At 40.4% G+C, this 16,130-nt stretch overlaps 1 protein-coding gene across 1 annotated transcript in view; it reads right to left on the reverse strand.

Annotated features, from left to right (window-relative positions):
- Dnah11 (dynein, axonemal, heavy chain 11) overlaps nucleotides 1–16,130 on the reverse strand; it is a 321,062-nt gene that overhangs the window by 259,471 nt on the left and 45,461 nt on the right. Inside the window, exons 10-12 of the mRNA NM_010060.3 lie at nucleotides 5,340–5,477; nucleotides 4,795–4,919; nucleotides 3,120–3,315 (exon numbers count right to left, since the gene is read on the reverse strand). Coding sequence (NP_034190.3) covers nucleotides 3,120–3,315; nucleotides 4,795–4,919; nucleotides 5,340–5,477 — 459 coding nt within the window. The remainder of the gene's footprint in view (nucleotides 1–3,119; nucleotides 3,316–4,794; nucleotides 4,920–5,339; nucleotides 5,478–16,130) is intronic.

Consider the following 16,130-nt stretch of genomic DNA (forward strand, 5'->3'; position numbering starts at 1 on the left):
TCTACTTCCCTTTTTAGGTCTAGTATGGTTTTGTTCATTTCCATCACCTGTTTGTATGTTTTTTCCTCTTTTTCTGTAAGGACTTCTACCTGTTTGATTGTGTTTTCCTGTTTTTCTTTAAGGACTTGTAACTCTTTAGCAGTGTTCTCCTGTATTTCTTTAAGTGATTTATTAAAGTCCTTCTTGATGTCCTCTACCATCATCATGAGATATGCTTTTAAATCTAGGTCTAGGTTCTCAGGTGTGTTGGGGTTCCCTGGACTGGGCGAAGTGGGTGTGCTGGGTTCTGGTGATGGTGAGTGGTCTTGGTTCCTGTTAGTAAGATTCCTCCGTTTACCTTTCGCCATCTGGTAATCTCTGGAGTTAGTAGTTATAGTTGACTCTGTTTAGAGATTGTTCTTCTGGTGATTCTGTTACCGTCTATCAGCAGACCTGGGAGACAGATTCTCTCCTCTGAGTTTCAGTGCTCAGAGCACTCTCTGCTGGCAAGCTCTCTTACAGGGAAGGTGCGCAGATATCTTGTATTTGGACCTCCTCCTGGCCGAAGAAGAAGGCCCAAAACAGGACCTTTCTCAGACACTGTGTTGCTTTGGCAGTTCCCAGGTGGTACAGACTCTCACCTAAGCAGACTAAATTCCTAAGTTCCTTGGAGTCCCGGGACCAAGATGGCGACCGCTGCTGCTGTGGCTTAGGCCGCCTCCCCAGCCGGGTGGGCACCTGTCCTCCGGTCCGGAAGGTGGCCGGCTGTCCCCGGCCCACACAGGGTGCTGCCTCAGCGCCTCTGTGCTTCTGCCTGTTCCAGAGGCTGTCAGGTTCTCTGGCGCACCCTCTCACCTGTTCAGACTAATTTCCTAAGTTCGGCAGGTCTCGGACCAAGATCATTCATTGGTGTTTCTAATGGTTCTTTGTGTATAGTGGATGCCTGTAATGCTCACAGTTGTTCTTGAAGGGAAAACAAGGTTTTAATGGTACTTAAAACCACAAAACTCTCAATTATCCCTTAAAACCACTTCAAGCAATTGTTTTTATACTTGTTCTCATGTTTGTATTAAAATTTTATTATTTATCTATTTTGAATTTATTGCAATTTTCAGAAAAAAATTAAACTTAGAACATGTAATGCCTACAGTGTGTCTGAGAGAGATCGCTCCCACAAACTACGGAAGCTGACTAAGTCACTGAAACACCACCCACTAAATCCACCCCGGAGGTGTAGGGTGGGGAGATGAGAATAGTTTTATGAAATCAGAAATCAGTACTCAGCTTTCTGCATAGAGTATTTATGTTGATGTACCGAATTTTCATTAGCAAAATAAGGTGGCCGTGGTATTTGTATTTGTTTTAGGAAATAGACCGCAGTTAGGTGTTCAGCATGACCCTCTAATTCATTAAGCCAACTTCTCACTTCCTAGGTACTCATTGGGATTTCCAGGGAAGGCTCCACAATACCTCCACAATACTGAATATTCTTCATTATCTGAAATTCACCAAATTCCTTTTTTTTTAAACCCAGAAACTTAAAAAGAAGCTTGCCTTTATTACCATGCAAATTCATGGTAAGTAAGCAAAAAAGAAAATTTTGTACCTCTTATCTAGAAAGTGAAAAGACTACGAGATAGGTTGTTTAAAATATATGTTATTCATGGAACATGTGGTTAGGCATGGTTGCTCACATGTCTAACCTCAGCCAAGACTTGAAAGGCAAAGACAGGTAAATCTCTTTGAGTTTGAGGACAGCCTGGTCTATATAATGAGACCCCATGTCAAAAAAAGTCAATTCATCAGCCAATCAATCAACCAATCAATTTCAGTATATGTATGTGCATGTGACAGAGTGTGTACACACACACACACACACATTTTATATATATATACACACACATATATATACATATTTACTAATTATGCACATATGAAAGTATTCATACATACACATACACACACAAACACTCCTGCTTATATAGTCAGCCATGTGAGGGGGACCATGGCTATAACTCAACACTAAGGAAGACTACAAGTTTAATGCCAATCTTGACACCATGAGATAATGTTTTAAAAAAAAAAAAAGACAGAAGATGTAATGAAATTAGGGCAGATATCTTGAAAAGATTTTGAATCTTCCTTTGTTACATGACAACATGATCAGAAAAAGAACTATTCCATCAAAGCAATCTATTCAATCCTGATGTTATTTGGCTGTTAACATTTTTATGTCAATGGATTGTTTTTATTTTAAATTACTGTTTAACTACCATCAACTTAACTGCCATGATACAAGCTTATCTTCCCTTTGAAAGAAATGATGGCAAACAGAAACACCATGATCAGGCAAAACCATGATAGGCTTTTGCTCCTTTTCATCTGTTGTTTTCATGTTTAATTAAAACAACCTGGTATTTATTATGAAAATAGACAGATCAGAAGCCATCCAGTAGACTCTATGGGAACCAGTCAGCTGAGTTAAGGTTACTAAGTTCCCAGTTGCCTGACATGGAGCTAGAACATGAGCACAGAAAAGATGGATAGACCCCCATCCTCAGTAACTCATCAACAGCTGATTATGGGGTGGTAAAGTAATAAATGGAAGATGTTAATTAATTAATAAGGAATGGAGGAAGTGACTGGAGTGGAAACAGGCTTATAATCCCTGCTACTTAGTAGGCAGAGACAGAGGATTGCTAGATCAGCATTTTCCTGAGCTACAAGGTGAGCTCAAAGTTAGCTTGAGTAACAGTGAGGCCTTGATCTCAAAAAAAAAAAGGAACACTGTGATAAACAAAGGTCTAAATAAATAAGCTCCCTGGTAGATGTTTGCTTAGAATCTATGATGTCCTGAGTTCAACCAAACACACACACACACACACACACACACACACACACACACACACACAGAGTTCAACCAAACACACATGCATGCATGCACACACACACACACACACACACACACACACACACAAATCTCTGTGAAAAACTCTTTGAGCTTAAATTCATACCACTGCCAGAGCTGCCATTTTCCCCAAAATAGAGTTTAAATAATTGAAGTAAGTGCCTCCATCATCAGGGAAGGTTTCAGGGACAGGAGCTGCATCTTTAATGCACTTAGAAAGGCAAAGTCTTACCTTTGGGTCAAAGTTGACACTAAGAAGGCCGTTTATGGGACTGAATTTAACCAAGGGTTGATTCAGATTAAATTCACAGGTTTCGTCCACATTTCTTCTCCATTCACTATAGATGTGACTTTCAAATTGATCCAGCAAAGTGGTCATTTCAGCATACTTCTGACAGACTGCAGCCTCATCAGGACTGTCTGGAAATCTGTAGCAACAAGGTTTCTCTACTTTTCTACATATGTCACAGGGTGCAGCTTATTTAACAATAGAGAACAGGATTGAACATTATAAAGATCAGAGGGAGAAGCAATGAAAGCCACACAGTGCTTTAAAATTGCATCTACTTAGAGGCAATTTGTGGCCACCTCCTGTAGCCAGGAGGGACTTTCAGTGAAGGGAGGGGGATATCAACCCACTCATAAAACCTTCAACCCCAAATCTGCCCTGCCTACATGATGCACAGGGATAAAGATGAAGCAGAAATTGAGGGGATGACCAACCAACAACTGGCCCAATTTGAGTTCTATCCCATGGTAGTGAGTCAACCTCTGACACTATTAATGGTACTCTGCTATGCTTGTAAACAGGAACCTAGCATAACTGTCTTCTGAGAGGCTTCATCTGACAGTTGATGGAAACAGATGCAGAGACACATAGCTAAACATTAGGCCAAGTATGGGGAGTCTTGTGAAAGAATGAGTAGAGGGATTGAACAAGCTGGAGGGGTCAAGGACACTACAAGAAAACCTACATAGTCAACTAAGGTGGGCCCTTGGGGGCTCGCAGAGACTATACTCCCAACCAAACACCTAGGTCCCTTACACATATATAGCAGATATGCAGCTTGGTCTTCATGTGAATCCCCTAACAATTGGAGCCGGGTTGTCTCTTACTCTGTTGCCTCTCTTTGGATCTATTTGCCACTAGCTGGACTGCCTTGTCTGGCCTCAATGGGAGAGAATGTGCTTAGTCCTGCTGCAACTTGATGTGCCAGAGTGGGTTGTCACCCATGGGGGGGGGGTCCTCTTCTTTGAGGTAAAAGGGGGGGAGTTGGGAAAGGGAAGTGTGAGGGGGGAATTGGGGGAAGAAAGGCTGGAATCAGGATGTAAAGTAAATTAATAAATTAAAGGAAAATATACAAAAAGTAGTTATAAATGGGATATAAAGGCCCCAAAGACCTAAGACATTAGTAAGAGTCAACATGTTACCAGTTTCTAGCAGGAAGTTAAATAAGAGCACGGAGGACTGTGTGACAAAGTAGGAGAGCTCGATGGAAAGAAATAAAATAAACTTTCCAGACAATGAATGAAAAGGAGACATTAAAAGACAAAAGGAGCAGAAAATAGTATAAACAAAATGAAGTTATTAGTCCCATAAAATCTTCCAAAGTCCTGTGATAAAGCCTTCTCACCAGATCAAACCCAACCAAACCAGAGCAGGCCAATGAATCCTCAAGCTTAGTACTGACAGCCACTTCCTTGTGTGAAAGTCAGCCAGGCATGGTGATACTTGCCTATGATTCTAGCATCTGAGAACTGGAGGCAGTAAAATCAGGACTTTGAGGTCATCCTTGGCTACCTAATGAACGCATTTGAGGACCGTGTGGGCTGCAGAGATCCTGTCTCGATACTCAAACACCTATAATATCTGCACAATTTACCACAGAGTAAGGCTAACTACTCACAGATAATGAAGAGATGTAAAGTTTGACCAGAACATTTGAAGGCGTTCAAGGAGCATTCTGGCCCACTTAATATTTCCAGAGGTGAATGGCATATTCTTGTTCAGAATTTCATGCCCGTGTTCAATCTGCATGTTGACATTTTCATAAAGAGGAAGAAAAGGGACACTTTAACTAAGTGACTTCCAACCTTATAAGCAGCTGTTCATTATACTTTCATAATGCCATTAAACATGGTTAGCAATAACTTCATTAATGAAGTGCCAAGGTCCCAAAGCAAGTTTCCCATCTCTATAAGAAAACCGTTAAATAAAGGAATTCAGTTGTTAGAGTAGCTTAGTGATAGAGTTTTTTTTCTACCAGGGAAAAGGGCTCTGGTTCAATCCCTAACAGTAAGAAATACCTAATGTCTATATATAATGACACTAATTACTAATCCTGATGTGTAATTTATCTAATAAATCTAATCTTTACCCACAGTGAAAATGGTTCTATTTGATGGTCATTACCATGATAGGATGACATTTCGAAATCCTTCTACCACTCACCTGCTTCATGTGTTCATCATACAGTTGCTTACACACATCCAACTCTGCATTAAACATGTTCAATAATGTGCTGTAATGTGGGCTGAACATTTCCATGACAACTGGTTTCTCTAGAAAGTTCCCAAATATGGTCAAAAGCTATAAAAAAAAATCAAAGTTAAAGAAAGAACTTTGAGCTTTTAGTACAAGAATTTTCCAAGTTGAACTTTTTTATACTACTAGAGACAAAGTCTTGGCTCTAAATACATACAGTGTTACAAAAGACAAAATGTTTATTTGGGGGTCCTCCTGAAAGTATATACAGCCAATAAACCAAATTCTAGATGAAATTATTTGCCTCCATGAAAATCAAGAGGATCAGAAATGATCAATGTCTAGAGCCAATGTCTACCAGCTGGCTCACAGCTACCATCACCCCCTGCTGGTATCAGGAATGTTTTCAACCTGACTAGTGTGTGTAAAAGGAGAAGCAAGACTTATGTGTGTGCTATATGATTCTCCTCATCGACAATTATGCCAAATGTACCAATACAAATGATTATTGTACCCTCAGTTCACCTCTGAGTTTTACTTATCCCTAACGGTGGCCTGGGGTAGCAATGAGTGCCAGCCTGAAAACATTACAGGTGGGCACCTCCTTTGACATAAAAGTTCTGACTCAAGCCAAAGCGATCAGCTCATTAGGTTGTCTGTGTCTCAGAAAGAGCAGGCGGCTGGCTGAATTAATGCAACTTAAGTTATAGGTGTTCAGAAACTACTAGCAAGCATAGCATAGGAAACACATGGAGACTGAGTGGGACATAGTCTACAGATATCAATCTGGTAATAGCACCAGCTTCATGAAGGCCCATGCTGTCTACTGCTCACTAAAGACTCCCAGATTCTCAGCTCCTCACAGGTGTCAGCAATGATGTGCTAAGTTTACTGTCTGGTGTGAATTCGTTTGTGTGTTCTAATGACTTGGCTTTCTTGGTAAGTTAAATAACATATGAATGTAATATTTTTGCATAAGAGTTGACACAGCACTGGGTGCCAGACATGATTAACTGAAGGCTTTAAAAATAGGTGATCAGAACCTAAAGAAAATAGCCGATCAGATACTTCCCTGGGAGGAACTGAATTGCAGGGAGGAAGTCACTTGCCAAAATTCATAGACAAGTGGTGAAAGGAAATAAAACTGTAATTCATGTAATGTATGTCAAATAGCCCAAAAGAGTTATTTGTGAGCTTTGAAACCTGGGGCTGAGAGCATAGCAGAACAGACCAGGACATGCCTGGGCAGGCCCATCGCCACCCTAGCTCCCACCCCTCTGACCTAAGTTAAATGTTACAGGCTGCTGATGTTTAAATGGACCAATCATGTGAAACCGCACCAATTCCTCCCCCAGCCCCACTCCTTTTCTATAAAAACCCCTAGCTTCCAAGCCTCGTGGTCGAATCCACTGTCTCCTGTTGTGTGAGATACGTTTCGACCCGGAGCTCCGCCATTAAAAAACCTCTTGTTGTTACATCAAGGTATTGTGTTCTATTCGTGATTCTTGGGTGCACGCCAAATCGGGAGCTGAGTGGGGGTTTCCCCACTGAGTTCTTTCAGTGGCAAAGCTAGAACACAGGTCTCATTCTTCACTGGTGCCCTCTTAATCTTCCCATCTAAGGTCTTGTTTCTACTCTTTATATTACTAGTGGCTAGTACAGTCTTTTTTTTAATTTATTTTTTTAAATTAGGTGTTTTCTTCATTTACATTTCAAATGCTATCCCAAAAGTCCCCCAGACCCTCCCCCACCACTCCCCTGCCCACCCACTCACACTTCTTGGCCCTGGCGTTTCCCCCGTACTGAGGCATATAAACTCTGCATGACCAATGGGCCTCTCTTTCCACTGATGGCCGACTAGGCCATCTTCTGATACATATGCAGCTAGAGACATGAGCTCTGGGGGATACTGGATAGTTCATATTGTTGTTCCACCTATAGGGTTGCAGACCCCTTTAGCTCCTTGAGTAATTTCTCTAGCTCCTCCATTGGGAGCCCTGTGATCCATCCAATAGCTGACTGTGAGCATCCACTTCTGTGTTTGCTAGGCCCCGGCATAGCCTCACAAGAGACAGCTAGCTATATCTGGGTCCTTTCAGCAAAATCTTGCTAGTGTATGCAATGGTGTCAGCATTTGGTGGCTGATTATGGGATGGATCCCTGGGTATGGCAGTCTCTAGATGGTCCATCCTTTGGTCTCAGCTCCAAACTTTGTCTCTGCAACTCCTTCCATGGGTGTTTTGTTCCCAATTCTAAGAAGGGACAAAGTGTCCACATTTTGATCTTCATTCTTCTTGAGTTTCATGTGTTTTGCAGATTGTATCTTGCATCTTGGGTATTCTAAGTTTCTGGGCTAATATCCACTTATCAGTGAGTACATATCATGTGAGTTCTTTTGTGATTAGGTTACCTCACTCAGGATGATGCCCTCCAGGTCTATCCATTTGCCTAGGAATTTCATAAATTCATTCTTTTTAATAGCTGAGTAGTACTCCATTGTGTAAATATACCACATTTTCTGTATCCATTCCTCTGTTTAGGGACATCTGGGGTCTTTCCAGCTCTGGCTATTATAAATAAGGCTGGGCTAGCTAGAGTCTTAAAGTATCAAATAAAAAAAATGTAGAGGGAACAATTTCCTAAGTTTTGTTCAATTCTATAATTTTGTATTACATTGCTACAATAATTCTGTTCATTATCAATGTTATTAGTCTCTTACTGTGCCTACTTTCTAAACTAAACTGATCGTGGGCACATAAGTATTAGAAAAAAATGGATAAGTTTAATTCTTTTTTTTTTTTTTTTTCTGCTGCAAACTGCAAGAGGATTTTTATTCAAGAGCGCTCTTGGGCCCACGGTCATACACCACACAGGGGTAGAAGACCGTGGCACCTCGAGTAGCTGGGTAAGGGTGTATTTAAAGGAAGAAACCACAACTCAAGGAAGTAGGGAGGGCATTGTTGGAAAATACCAAAGATACCAGTTAAGAATCACAAGGAAGTGCAAAGTCACAAGTGTCACAAGGAATACCTGGTAATTGTTCAGGTTATCTCTTTTTTTTTTTTTAAATTTATTTTTTTTATTAGGTATTTTCTTCGTTTACATTTCTAATGCTATCCCAAAAGTCCCCCATACTCACCCCCCCCCCCGATCCCCTACCCTCCCACTCCCCCTTTTTGGCCCTGGCGTTCCCCTGTACTGGGGCATATAAAGTTTGTAAGTCCAAAGGGCCTCTCTTTCCAATGATGGCTGATTAGGCCATCTTTTGATACATATGCAGCTAGAGACAAGAGCTCCGGGGTACTGGTTAGTTCATATTGTTGTTCCACCTATAGGGTTGCAGTTCCCCTTAGCTCAGTGAAGTAGCTGGATATAAAATTAACTCAAACAAGTCAATGGCCTTTCTCTACACAAAGAATAAACAGGCTGAGAAAGAAGTTAGGGAAACAACACCCTTCTCAATAGTCACAAATAATATAAAATACCTTGGCGTGACTCTAACTAAGGAAGTGAAAGATCTGTATGATAAGAACTTCAAGTCTCTGAAGAAAGAAATTAAAGAAGATCTCAGAAGATGGAAAGATCTCCCATGCTCATGGATTGGCAGGATCAATATAGTAAAAATGGCTATCTTGCCAAAAGCAATCTACAGATTCAATGCAATCCCCATCAAAATTTCAACTCAATTCTTCAACGAATTAGAAAGGGCAATCGGCAGACTCATCTGGAATAACAAAAAACCTAGGATAGCAAAAACTCTTCTCAAGGATAAAAGAACCTCTGGTGGAATCACCATGCCTGACCTAAAGCTGTACTACAGAGCAATTGTGATAAAAACTGCATGGTACTGGTATAGTGACAGACAAGTAGACCAATGGAATAGAATTGAAGACCCAGAAATGAACCCACACACCTATGGTCACTTGATCTTTGACAAGGGAGCTAAAACCGTCCAGTGGAAAAAAGACAGCATTTTCAACAAATGGTGCTGGCACAACTGGTTGTTATCATGTAGAAGAATTCGAATCGATCCATTCCTATCTCCTTGTACTAAGGTCAAATCTAAGTGGATCAAGGAACTTCACATAAAACCAGAGACACTGAAACTTATAGAGGAGAAAGTAGGGAAATGCCTCGAAGATTTGGGTACAGGGGGAAAATTCCTGAATAGAACAGCAATGGCTTGTGCTGTAAGATCGAGAATCGATAAATGGGACCTCATAAAATTGCAAAGCTTCTGCAAAGCAAAAGACACCGTCAATAAGACAAAAAGACCACCAACAGATTGGGAAAGGATCTTTACATATTCCAAATCGGATAGGGGACTAATATCCAATATATATAAAGAACTCAAGAAGGCGGGCTCCAGAAAATCGAATAACCCCATTAAAAAATGGGGCTCTGAGCTGAACAAAGAATTCTCACCTGCGGAATACCGAATGGCAGAGAAGCACCTGAAAAAATGTTCAACATCCTTAATCATCAGGGAAATGCAAATCAAAACAACCCTGAGATTCCACCTCACACCAGTCAGAATGGCTAAGATAAGTTCAATTCTAAACAAAGCTGAGATGACCACTGGGGATCTTGGGCTACACACACCTATGTGGACTTCACAATATGCCCATTATCATTCATTTTATATTGATATTTTCTACAAGAGATATTTCCAAATAACTAAGTAAAGCAACATGAAAATGAAGAGAATTTTGTTCTTTTTTTATCCTTAGGAAGTAATGGATATCCCTCAAAAGTTTTATTGAAAGAAAGCCTCATTATAAAAGTTTTACAAACCTTCCCATCAACTTCACTCAATGAAAATAACACAATGGAAAAGATATGTAAATTATCATATAAATGCATCTATCTCCCAAGCCACCCAAGACAAACACATTCTGGCTTTTTCTGATAACGGTTACAATAGTAACAGAAACTTCCAGATAATTTAAAACCCAGTAGGTCAGCTATCTAGCAATATGTTAATTATTAACTTTCTTTTCCTGTTCACTTTTTGTTGGTTGGGGCTTCCTGCGTATTCCCAAGTAAACATTACCCTCTTAGGCTAGCAAAGGGAGCCCAAGTATCAACTGGAAATACATTTCTTTTACCACATTCATCTTACATTCTCTAGAAGCCTTCTAGCTACTTGCTTACTTTCTAGTTACAGCTCATCTTGCTTACATGCCTGGTGGTATCTAAGCCCTGTGTATGCAAAAGGAATGACTGCAAGGAGAAGGCAGGAGCTGAAGTGGTGCTGTTGGGCCCTCGTGCTGATAACTCCTCACCCCCAGTACATAACCCTTTGTCTCCAGGGTGAGAGTTACAGTCACAAAGCCTCCTGGACTTAGAGGCAGGACAGACAGATGCTTCCCTTCACTCTGAAGTCCTGCAAGCTGAAGTCTGATCTCACCACCCTTCCTTTTCCTAAAGACTCTCTTTCAGACCCTTTAATCCCCATCTCCCTCTCAGCTTCCTAATGTGATACAGCTTTCCATAACTGCTTACTGCTCAGAGGGGTATCAATATTAATTTTTCTCAGGTTTGCCTTCTTCAAATCTGTAGTTACCTGAAGAGAGAGAGAGAAAGAGAGAGAGAGAGAGAGAGAGAGAGAGAGAGAGAGAGTGTGTATGTGTGTGTATCATAGTAAAATTTTAATACAGGTTGAACATAATTTATCAGAAATGCTTGGTACAAGAAGTATCTTGGACTTCAGGATTCAGGCTTTTGGGAGTTTGGGAATATTTATACTCTCCACATCCTCCCCCCAACACACAATAAAAGATTTTGGCATCTTTCTTCTGAGCTCAGTAGGGGCTGCTAAGGGCTCTAGAGTGCTCTCCACGCCACAGGACGTTGGGATCACCTTGGGATCACGGGTGAGTGGAATGCAACATCAGCTTCAAGAATCGCAAAGGGTCTTGTGCCGGCAGGAACAGGGACAAAGGAACCCCATCTGACCAGAAGCTGGGATCCATTCAGGTCAGGGCCAGCCCCGCCATCATCTGCATGAACCCAGCCAAGGGCGTCTAGGGCACCAGAGGACTCTCCACGCCACAGGACCCCTAGCACACCCAGGACCTCCTGATCACCTGAGAGCATGAGGGCGATAGAAGCAACAGAGCTTCTTGGTCAGGGTCCCCTCGGGCCTTCATCCTCAGCCAGGAGGCAGAGCTGTAACCCAGACCCCTGGGCACCTTCCTTGCAAGAGGAGAGTAGGCCTACGGGGAGCGTTCTGACCCCAGAACTAAGAAGGTGGATCAGAGTTCCAGGCTGCTGGACACCTGCCCTGCAAGAGGAGAGCTTGCCTGCAGAGAGTGCTCTAACCACTGGAACTCAGGTGAGACTCCCAGGAGTGCTGACAGAGGCTAACAGAATCACAAGCTCCAACCAGAGAATGCTTGAACATTAACACCAGAGATTTCCAGATGGCGAAAGGCAAATGTAAGAGTCTTACTAACAGAAACCAAGAACACTGGGCATCATCAGAACCCAGTACGCCTACCACAATGAGTCCTGGATACCCTAACACACCCAAAAAGCAAGAAGCAGATTTAAAATCATATCTCATGATGTTGGTGGAAGATTTAAAGAAAGGCATTAATAACTCACTTAAAGAAATACAGGAAAACAGTGCTAACGAGGTAGAAGCCCTTAAAGAGGAAGCATAAAAATCCCTCAAGGAATTACAGGAGAACACTGCTAAAGAGGTAGAAGTACTTAAAGAACTACAGGCAAACACAGTTAAACAGGTAGAAGAAACACAAAAATCCCTTAAAGAATTACAGGAAAACACAACCAAACAGGCGATGGAATTGAACAAAACCATCCAAGATCTAAAAATGGAAGTAGAAACAATGAAGAAAACACAAAGGGAGACACTCTGGAGATAGAACCCCTAGGGAAGAAATCAGGAACCTTAGATGTGAGCATCAGCAACAGAATACAAGAGATGGAAGAGAGAATCTCAGGTGCAGAAGATTCCATAGGGAACATGAACACACTATCAAAGAAAATGCAAAATGTAAAAAGATCCTAACTCAAAACATCCAGGAAATCCAGGACACAATGAGAAGACCAAATGTACGGATAATAGGAGTAGATGAGAATGAAGATTTTCAACTTAAAGGGCCAGCAAATATCTTCAACAAAATTATAGAAGAAACTTCCCATACCTAAAGAAAGAGATACCCATGAACATACAAGAAGCCTATAGAACTCCCAATAGACTGGACCAGAAAAGAAATTCCTCCCGACAAATAATAATCAGAACAACAAATGCACTAAATAAAGACAAAATATTAAAAGCAGTAAGGGAAAAAGGTCAAATAACATATAAAGGCAGGGCTATTAGAATTATTCCAGACTTTATGAAAGCCAGAAGATCCTGAACAAATGTTATACAGACACTAAGAGAACACAAATGCCAGCCCAGGCTACTATACCCAGCCAAACTCTCAATTACCATAGATGGAGAAACCAAAGTATTCCCACAAAACCAAATTCACACAATATCTTTCCATGAATCCAGCTCTTCAAAGGATAATAAAGGGAAAACACCAACACAAAGATGGAAACTATACCCTAGAAAAAGCAAGAAAATAATCCTTTAACAAAATTAAAAGAAGACAGCCACAAGAACAGATTCCCAACTTTAACAACAAAAATGACAGGAATCAACAATTACTTTTCTTTGATTACTCTTAACATCAATGGACTCAATTCCCCAAGAAAAAGACATAGACTAACAGACTGGCTACACAAACAGGACCCAACATTCTGCTGCTTACAGGAAATCCACCTCAGGGATACAGTCAGACACTACCTCAGATTAAAGGGCTGGAAAACAATTTTCCAAGCAAATGGTCTGAAGAAATAAGCTGGAGTAAACATTCTAATATCGAATAAAATCGACTTCCAACCCAAAGTTATCAAAAAAGACAAGGAGTGGCACTTCATACTCATCAAAGGTAAAAATCTACCAAGATGAACTCTCAATTCTAAATATCTATGCCCCAAATGCAAGGGTAGCCACAGTCATTAAAGAAACTTTAGTAAAGCTCAAAGCACACATTGCACCTCACACAATAATAGTGGGAGACTTCAACACCCCAATCTCACAAATGGACAGACCTGAAAACAGAAACTAAACAGAGACACATGGACACTAACAGAAGTTATGAAACAAATGGATTTAACAGATATCTACAGAACATTTTATCCTAAAACAAAAGGATATACCTTCTTCTCAGCACCCCATGGTACCTCCTCCAAAATTGACCATATAATTGGTCACAAAACAGGCCTCAACAGATACAAAAATATTGAAATTATCCCATGCATCCTATCAGATCACTACAGACTAAGGCTGATCTTCAATAAAGCATAAATAATAGGAAGCCAACATTCATGTAGAAACTGAACAACACTCTACTCTATGATACATTGGTCAAGGAAGAAATAAAGAAAGAAATTAAAGACTTTTTAGAGTTTAATGAAAATGAAGCCAAAATATACCCAAACTTATAGGACACAATGAAAGCAGTCCTAAGAGGAAAACTCATAGTCCTGAGTGCCTCCAAAAAGAAACTAGAGAGAGCATACACTAACAGTCTGACAGCACACCTAGAAGCTCTAGAACGAAAGGAAGCAAATTGACCCAAGAGGAGTAGACGGCAGGAAATAATCAAACTTAGGGCACAAATCAACCAAGTGGAAACAAAAAGAACTATACAAAGAATCAACCAAACCAGGAGCTGGTTCTTTGAGAAAATCAACAAGATAGATAAACCCTTAGCCAGACTAACTAGAGGGCACAGGGAGAGTACCCTAATTAACAAAATCAGAAAAGAAAAAGGAGACATAACAACAGATCCTGAGGAAATCCAAAACATCATCAGATCCTACTACAAAAGGCAAAACTCGACAAAACTGGATAACCTGGATGAAATGGACAACTTCCTAGACAGATTCCAGGTACCAAAGTTAAATCAGGGTCAGATTAACAATCTAAACAGTCCCATTTCCCCTAAAGAAATAGAAGCAGTCATTAATAGTCTCCCAACCAAAACAAGCCCAGGACCAAATGGGTTTAGTGCAGAGTTCTATCAGACCTTCAAAGAAGACCTAATCCCAACTCTCCTCAAACTATTCCACAAAATACAAACAGAAGGAACTCTACCCAATTCATTCTATGAAGCCACAATTACTCAGATACCTAAACCAAAGAAAGATCCAACAAAGAAGAGAACTTCAGACCAATTTCCCTTATGAATATTGATGCAAAAATACTCAATAAAATCCTCACAAACCTAATCCAAGAACACATCAAAACAATAATCCATCATGACCAAATAGTCTTCATCCCAGGGATGGAGAGATGGTTTAATATACGGAAATTCATTCAATGGAGTCCACTATATAAACAAACTCAAAGACAAAAATTACATGATCATCTCGTTAGATGCTGAGAAAGCATTTGACAAAATCCAACACCCATTCATGATAAAAGTCTTGGAAAGATCAGGAATTTGAGGCCCATACCTAAACATGATAAAAGCAATCAAGTAGCCAACATCAAAGTAAATGGTGAGAAGCAATCCCACTAAAATCAGGGACTAGACAAGGCTGCTCACTTTCTCCCTACCTATTCAACATAGTACTTGAAGTCCTAGCCAGAGCAATTCGACAACAAAAGGAGGTCAAGGGGATATCAATTGGAAAGGAAGAAATCAAAATATCACTTTTTTGCAGATGATATGATAGCATATATAATTGCCCCTAAAAATTCCACCAGAGAACTCCTAAACCTGATAAACAGCTTCAGCACAGTAGCTGGATGTAATATTAGCTCAAACAAATCAGTGGCCTTTCTCTACACAAAGGATAAACAGGATGAAAAAGAAATTAGGGAAACAACACCTTTCACAATAGTCACGAATAATATAAAATACCTTGGTGTGACTCTAACTAAGGAAGTGAAAGATCTGTATGACAAGAACCTCAAGTCTTTGAAGAAAGAAATTGAAGATCTTAGAAGATGGAAAGATCTCCCATGCTCATGGACTAGCAGGATTAATATAGTAAAAATGGCTATCCTGCTGAAAGCAATCTACAGATTCAATGCAATCCCCATCAAAATTCCAACTCAATTCTTCACTGAGTTAGAAAGAGCAATTTGCAAATTCATCTGGAATAACAAAAAACCTAGGATAGCAAAAACTATTCTCAATGATAAAAGAACCTCTAGGGGAATCACCATGCCTGACCTCAAGCTGTATACTACAGAGCAATTGTGATAAAAACTTCATGGTACTGGTTCAGTGACAAACAGGTAGATCAATGGAATAGAATTGAAGACCCAGAAATAAACCCACACACCTATGGTCACCTGATCTTTGAAAGGGAGCTAAAACCATTCAGTGGAGAAAAGACAGCATTTTCAACAAATGGTGCTGGCACAACTGGTGGTTATCATGTAGGAGAATGCAAATTGATCCATTCTTATCTCCTTGTACAAAGCTCAAGTCTAAGTGGATTAAAGAACTCCAAATAAAACCAGAGACACTGAAATTTATGGAGGAGAAAGTGGGGAAGACCCTCGAAGATATGGGCACATGGGAAAAGTTCCTAAACAGAGCAACAATGGCCTGTGCTGTAAGATCAAGAATAGACAAATGGGACCTCATAAAATTACTAAGCGTCTGTAGGGCAAAAGAAACTGTTAATAAGACAAAAAGGCCACCAATACATTGGGAAAAA

The sequence above is a fragment of the Mus musculus genome, chromosome 12 (assembly GCF_000001635.26).
Source record: "Mus musculus strain C57BL/6J chromosome 12, GRCm38.p6 C57BL/6J".
In the NCBI taxonomy this organism is placed as follows: Eukaryota; Metazoa; Chordata; class Mammalia; order Rodentia; family Muridae; genus Mus; species Mus musculus.